We start from the raw sequence: 7,504 nt of genomic DNA on the forward strand, positions 1-7,504 counted from the left end.
AAAAGGGGACTTTCTGGTTTTCTCTGGTTTCCTCCCACAGTCCAAAAACATGCAATATGGGGATTAGGTAAATTGGACACTCTAAATTGACCGTAGGTGTGAGTGGACGGTTGTCTCTATGTGTACCTGTGATGGACAGGCAAACTGTCCAGTGTATGACCCCGCCTATCGCCCTATGTCAGCTGAGATTGGCACAGCACCCCCCCGTGACTCTCCTGTGGAGGATAAAGTGGTAGAAGATGGATGGAAGGTACATCCACTCTTTCACCGTTCAATTTTTAGCACCTCATAAAAACTCTACTCAAGTGATGAACACTCTTTCTTTTAATATACATTCACTCATGACGGTGGTGTCAATGGCTGCCAAACATGTCAGCCGAAAATCAAAAACTCATCTCACGACATTCAGCACCATGTAGAAGCACCTGCAGGCAGACAGTATGTTGTATGTCTCCACTCATTTATTCACACTTTCCTTCACTTTGTCATCCGCCTGCACTTCATTACGCATGACAGTGAAAATCACCGCAATGCTGCTGTGTCATGTTAACACGTCACTTTACATTCATGCCTCAGTTGGACATATAATTGCAGTAGTCTCACTTAAAGCCAGTAAACTTTTACTTTAACACTGTTAAATTCTCCCAACGTTATATTTACAATCACAACAGCCCAGCTGCTCGTCCAGCTCTCCCTGTGTCTCTGTCCACCCGACAAGGCTGGAGTCCTGAAGGTGTAATGTCCTCTCTTTACAGGCAGAGGGCAGTGTGCAATCACAGTTTGCAAAAGGCATCTATGAGTTTGAGTGCAGACAATAAAAATGAGGTGAGTAACTTCCCCCTTCATCCTCGTTGATTAAGCGAACAGTGATGTACGTTAAATGAGTTCTTGGCTCGTGTTCTCACACCGATATAATCCTTATGGAAAATTCTTTGGCGTGGTTTGAACTCCTCGTGTTAAAGTCCTCCGCAGTCGATTGACCGATATGCGGCCTGTCATACTGCCACACCAGCCTGGGCCCCATTGCCGAGATCTGGACCAGGCTCGGGCTCGTGGTTTGATAGGGGGACAAGTTAGGTCCGGGGTACTGAGGTGGCGGTGGATTCTGTGCCATGAGAGGCTGCTCGTAGTCCGGACCGGGGAGAGGAGCAAGGTGAGCGGAGGGGCTGTTTGTGTGGACATGTCTGTGAGAGAACTCCTGATGGCATCTGTGGAGAAAAAGACAGGAGGAGAATTCAAGTGAGCCACATTTCAGCCACTTCACAAAAGGCTCGCCCAATAAAGTCTACGGCACAGTTAAACACTGTCTTCCCTGCTTTATCTTGCCTGCAGACATCATTTTATGACTGGAAACTAGTGCGTAAACTCTCCCACACAACGAGAAAATCAGCATTTGTTTTTTCAGTTTTCCCAGACACAGGAGTTGCTGATTTACCGCTGACTCATTTGGAAACTCTGTGTGTTGCTCAGGGTAGATCTGCAACAAAGGATTCCAAACACCAAAGTCACAAAATACCACGCATAAATTACTGATGGCGGCAGCAGTGGATCGATAATTCTTGATGTAAAATTGCTGATTTTTCTCTATGGGATTTGGTGCATGGAGTGAGCGATTTATAAAGTGATGCAGAAAAGAAATGCTGTCTAATGGCAAACATACTCTCGTGATGACATGATGGAATGGATGTTTAAGTTTCATGTGTATAATTTGTCAGCCTGGAAAAAACACAATAAGCTTTATTTGTTATTTCTAATGTATTTTTTTTGGGTTTTTTTTACTCTGGCTTGCTGATCTGTGTGTTTTTAGTCTATTTGAATCACACAACCTTGTGTCTCTGCTGGCAGAGACACATGTTTTGACTGAGGGCAAAAGTCAGGGACACGCTGGGGGGCAAAATCACTCCCCGACTTAATGTCTGACCTGCAGGTCTGCCTGTTGTCACACGCAGGCGGGTTGTGAGTGTCCCACAGAGACAGCATCTTCTCCTGGGTGTTGTTGTTGTTGTTCCTGCCTTTGTGGCTGAAGTGAGACCAGTTGTTGTCCCGGTGTTGGACCTGCTCCTCAAACTGGCACATGTTTGATGCCCTGCTGGGAAAAGAAACTCAGTCTATAAGTGGTGAACAGGAGCCGGACTCTTATTTATGAGCCCCTTACTCTGTGATTAAACATGTTTCACTTCAGCGCAGTATTTGTTGACTTTTACTTTCAGTAATAGGGTCATTCACTTTATTTATATATCAGAACACGGGCCTTTCTGCACGGAGTTTGCATGTTTCCTCACACAGTCCAAAAACATGCAGATTTGGGGTAAACTGAAAACTCTAAATTGACCGTAAGTGTGAGAGTGGATGGTTGTTTGTCTCTATGTGTCCCTGTGATGGACTCGTGACCTGTCCAGGTCCCTTAATAGTGGTTATATTTTCTGCATTTTTTTGCAGCGTTGTCCCTTAACTTCACAGACAGTTCCATATGCAGTCAACACTGAATCACATTTCTTTAGATGCATCATATGACCCTCTCACAGGTTGAACTAAATCACCAACATTTAGTTCCACTGAAAATAGTGTTGCTATGTGTGTGTGTGTGTATCTACACAGAAGACCACAAGGTTTCCCTGTGTACACGTGTACTTTCACTTGTCATCATCCTTTTCCATCCATCGCTCCTCACTCACCTCTCCTGCTTTTTCTTCGCTTCCTTTTTGATGCAGTCCACCCAGCAGCAGGTGATGAAGGCCATGGACATGAGGAGGATGATGGCCGAGCTGATGATGGACGCCACCACGGCCACACGGAAACCGTAGTCCTCGTAGGGAGTCAGAGCTGACGAGAGAGAGAGAGGCGGGAAAGAGACGACCGTTGAGGTTTCCTCACCATGTGACTGTTTCACTTTTGTTTCACAACAGAAATGAGAAGCCATTGTACGTCACAGTGCACCTGCTGCTTATCATGCAAAGGCCAATATTCCGTGTTTTCATTGAGACAGTTTCGTTTTTTTTCTCTCACGACTCATGATGACCGAAATATAATTATCTTTCCCCTCCCCTCACTCCTCAGAATAATGACTCAACAGCGCAGCTACAGTCAGTGAAGTTATTCCTCTCCACCTGCACTGGAATTAATATTCACCTTAAACAGCCCACAAGTCATTTTCCTTCACCTAATTTGCGGCGTTAATTATCGCCCTGCGACTTTGAGCGTCTTCATGCAGCACTGCTCCGTTAGCCACATAATGTTTAATATATATTCCATCTCTTCAGAATGATGAGAAGACCGACAGTTCAGGGGAACTTTCTGCAGCCGCTGCAGTTCTGCCAGGAAAAAGCATTTGGAGCATTTTATCTCAAGCAGCCGCGTCTCTTTGGCTCCAGTGGATTACGCTCATTTCCTGGAGGCTTAATCTCAATTGAACAACAACAATGCCATTACCTTAAAATGCATAATGATTTGCATCATGATAATGTGGATAAAGCAGAAAAACGCTTGTTTTTCATTATGTCCGCCTGTCACTCCCATTCTTGTGTGAACGTTGCATCTGTGATCGTGATGGGAAAATAACAGTTAATCTCTGAATTAGTCATTAGATTTAAGTTGAATAATAGTAAGAATTATGGTTAGATTAATAGTCAGCTGGGGTTGGCACAGCGACCCCCTCATGTGGAGGATGGAGTGGTAGAAGACGGACGGATGGATGGTTAGATTCATCATTTGAAACAATAATAATTTGTGTGACAGCCTTAATCTGAAGAAGCTTATTGAGGAATTCTTTGAAATTTGGAACATACTGTCACTCACGGATGATGGGATTTAAATTTGGTCATCCAGGGTCAAAGGTCAAGGTCCCTGTGGCCTTTTTTTTTTTTTTTTTTAAACCTTGTGTATGTACTATCACAGGAATGACCTGGATTAGCCGTGGATTAGCTCTTTATTTCATCTCATGTATTGTCATCGCTATTGTTTTGTTGGCAAAACAATGTCTACACACTCTGTGTATGTAAGTGTAACTCTGTTCACTGGGGAATCCTTTGCAATTTGGCACAAACTTACACTTAAACTGAAGGAAGAAGTGATTTAGATTTGGGTCATCCAGTGTCAAAGGTCACTGTGGTCTCAAAAATGACCTTTTTTAAAACCTTGTATATCCACTATCTGATATGAATGTTTTGCTGTTGTTATTTTTCCTCTTTATTTCATCTTAGTTATTGTCATCGCTCTTTTTTCTTGGCTAAAGTGCTATTTTTTTTACGTTACAATCATTATTGGTATCGTACTTTTTGTCCTTGATGTGTATATACAGTACGTGTTAATGATAATGTTCCTTTTTTCCTTATTGAAGACAAATTTCATCACAAAAAACCCCCCACACAACATATATATATATATATATATATATATATAAATATATATAAAATCTGACGTGAACACATGAGTACAGCTGATTATTTTCCGTGTGGCAGCACTACCAGGTGCTCATGGTCACCTGTAATTCACATACTGAGCATTTCACTCCTGTCTCTGTTTCTACTTACGCTGACAGAACGTCTTCCCCTCCCAGTGGGTGCTGTTTCTGTCCAGGACACACGTCAGCTGCTGCCCTACCAGTTTGTGTTTGGCCGGACACTGCAGCGAGATGACCGTGCCCACGGTGGTGCCATTGCCCTGGACGATCTTCTGTGTGCCCAGGGCTGGCAGCGGGATCGGTGCACACTGAGACGGGGACCGGCCTGAGAAGGAAAGAACGGATGAACGGTCAGCTGGTTCCTGAAACACTGGGGATGCAAGTTGAACAACAACAGAGCAGGAAGCACTGCAGATGAGGCTGGAATGGGACCACGATTCCACAGCTATCAGTGTTGAACCGCTGTAGGGCTGCAAACAACTGCGTGCAAAACACCACGGTGCTGCTGCTGCTGCTGCTACATCGAATTCTGACAGTATCAAAGCAGGAAATGTGATAAATCATTAAACAAAATGCCTGCAAGGCGAGTGGAAACGCACCAGGCCATCTGGAGCCATGCTGCCCCACCGGTTATCACACAGTGCTCAGCATATTACAGGAGGGGAGGCCTCAGCAGTCTGTCTGGCACAATGAATCTCCAACAACTATCACTTCATCATGACACAAGCTGCAGGAATGTGAAGAAACAAACATCATGACATCAATCCGGTGATTTCCAGCAGGAGGGGAAATGTGATCAGGTCCAGGAAGAAAAAAAAATCAAAAGGCAAGGAAACTGAAGGAAACCTGCCGTTAGGTTTCAGAACAATGTGAAAATTAAGTCTAAAGTGGTTTCAGAAGACCGGCCAAAAATGTGACAGGCTGCATTTACACTGAAGTTTCACCAGTGAATGGATTAATAATTAATGACTGTTGTGATGATCAATAAAGCTGTTTGAGTTCTGTTATTTCAGCTTATTAAATGTGAGTAACTTCTGGATTTATTTGTTCCTTTACGACAGTAGTCGTGAGTATCTTTAGTCAAAGAACAAATAACATTTTCTCTGGTCTGGTCTGGTTGTTTTTTTTTTAACCATTTAACCACTAAGTGAGGATTTTATGAATGAAAATACTCTCATTTTTTTAGTTTTCTAATGTGATAAAGAAAGTGATGCACTGTTAACTGTAGACTCTTGAGTGATGGCCATAAGCACCAAATTCAAGTTAATATAACACAAGGACACACTTTATTGCTGATGAGTAGGCGTAACGTGTGTGGTAACGTGTGAGCGTGTGAGATAAGCAGCTGTGCACTGGTGCAACGAGCGACCACTTTTCATTTCCTCTTTGTTTTCTCTCATTTTGAATTATAATAGTCTCTCTGCAGGAAACGTGTGTGTGTGTGTGTGTGTGTTAATGCTCACTGACTGACAGGCGACTGTCCTCTGATCAGACACCAGACCAACATTCATGTTTGGTATTGTTTGGTATTAATTTTGCAAGAATTTCGGTTGGTAAATGTTGTGTTTCATTAGCCCAATGTGAGTCATGTATAGTTACATCCGGAGCTGGCTCAGGTCTATGGAGGCCGCCACCATGTTTCTACAGACAAACTCAACACCTTTTGAGTTTTGATGCTCACTGAAGGTTCTCCAACACACGAGGGGGGGGGGGGGGAGGGGAGAGTGAGGTGAGAGACAATAAATGTTACATACTGTGCCTTTAAAGAGTCCCCTTAAAAGCCAGTTGAAGTTGTGAGGATGAGGCACACCGTTCCTACAATGTTAAAATGTCCTTTTGTCCTTAAAATGACAGAAAGACAGACAGACACAGACATGGTTCACACTGCTATGCTTTCAAGGACTCTCACTGACTTCTATTCACCTGGACACAATCAGTTAACCAGCCTAAACCACAACCAGGTAATGCCTAACCCTTACCATAACCATAACCACAACCCAAATCTTAGCCTTATACTGAAGCAGCTCCTCAGAAATGAGGCTCACCCTTATGAGGACCAGGTTTTGGTGTCTATGGGCGTGAGTGTTTATGCTTGTACAGGTCATAAACTGGTAACAAATAGCCTACAAGTACGTACACGCGCGCACACACACAGTCACTGTCCACGCGCTCGACCCAAGTAGCCAGTTTTGCTTTTGGTTTATTATTCCACGACTTACCGGAGTTATTCCGGTGACGGGCGTCATCTCTGTCAGTCCTGGACACATCTGCTACTGAAGCTGTTGCAGCTGACATGGTTGTGACAGACAGTCAGACAGACAGTCAGACAGACAGACAGCCGCTCCTGTTTCTGCTGTGCCCGCGCAGCAGTGTCCCTCAGTGCCGGGTACAAGGTAAACAAGCCTGGACTCCGTCGGCTGGAGTCGAACTTGGGCTCCTCTGGTAATGTGTGTGTGTGTGTGTGTGTGTGGCTTGTCATCCACAGACTGAGTTCTCCTCCTCCTCCTCCTCGTACAACAACTCCTCCTCCTCGCAGCAGCAGCAGCAGCAGCAGCACCAGGTTTGGATTGCGCGCTGCGCTCGCGGTCGCGCAAAGCGGATCAGCGCACTGGAGACAGGACGGAGGGAGGGAGGAGACAGCTGGAGTAAATCGGCGAGGACCTTGTTGAGCAAAGCAAAAATGACTGTCTCTGTGTGTGTGTGTGTGTGTGTGTGTGTGTGCGTGTGTGCGTGCGTGTTACAGCAGGTGAGGTCAAGCTGGATGTCAGAGCTGTGATGTTCTCTCCTTCTTCACCCTGAGCAGGATGTAGCACCATGATGTACCAACTGCTTTGATGCTTCAGACTGTGTTGGAGAAAAATGAATTAAAAATGAATTAAAATGCAAAACACACAAAAAAAGTAACACCAAAGTAAAGTGAGATCACATGAAGAGATGTCTGGCTTTTTCTTGACTTTTTCTTCCATCAGCTGAAGTGTGAGGAAGGGGAAGTCATGAGACACATGGTGTTAAAGTGTTAAAGTACACTACTAAGGTCAGAAGGCAAGTATTTTATATATTAAACATGTTATGCTGTTACCTTTCTTTAAACTTTGAGTTTGTATT

The 7,504-nt window shown here is 44.2% G+C and overlaps 1 protein-coding gene across 2 annotated transcripts; it reads right to left on the reverse strand.

Moving 5' to 3' along the window:
• Window positions 1-901: 901 nt before the first annotated feature.
• LOC131468117 (sushi domain-containing protein 3) lies at window positions 902-6,999 on the reverse strand. Of its 2 annotated transcripts, none has more exons than XM_058642029.1 (5): window positions 6,619-6,999; window positions 4,530-4,724; window positions 2,676-2,823; window positions 1,922-2,086; window positions 902-1,208 (listed from the first exon to the last, which is right to left on the reverse strand). In XM_058642029.1, exons 1-5 carry the CDS (start codon window positions 6,692-6,694, stop codon window positions 902-904), a joined length of 891 nt encoding a protein of 296 aa, XP_058498012.1. In that variant the 5' UTR covers window positions 6,695-6,999. The 2 variants fall into 2 exon arrangements, with proteins under 2 accessions (XP_058498012.1, XP_058498011.1); XM_058642028.1 differs by having other exon boundaries at window positions 1,922-2,089.
• Between the last annotated feature and the right edge of the window lie 505 nt (window positions 7,000-7,504).

Source organism: Solea solea, chromosome 11 (assembly GCF_958295425.1).
Source record: "Solea solea chromosome 11, fSolSol10.1, whole genome shotgun sequence".
NCBI classification, from domain to species: Eukaryota; Metazoa; Chordata; class Actinopteri; order Pleuronectiformes; family Soleidae; genus Solea; species Solea solea.

What these genes read in the sequence shown, in the direction of transcription:
- LOC131468117 (XM_058642028.1), bottom strand. Translation starts at nt 6,694, where the DNA reads ATGTCAGCTGCAACAGCTTCAGTAGCAGATGTGTCCAGGACTGACAGA. An exon ending in CCGTCACCGGAATAACTCCG is followed by an intron (nt 4,725 to 6,618) that starts GTAAGTCGTGGA and finishes TTTCCTTCTCAG; the next exon opens with GCCGGTCCCCGTCTCAGTGT. An exon ending in GGGGAAGACGTTCTGTCAGC is followed by an intron (nt 2,824 to 4,529) that starts GTAAGTAGAAAC and finishes CTCTCTCGTCAG; the next exon opens with CTCTGACTCCCTACGAGGAC.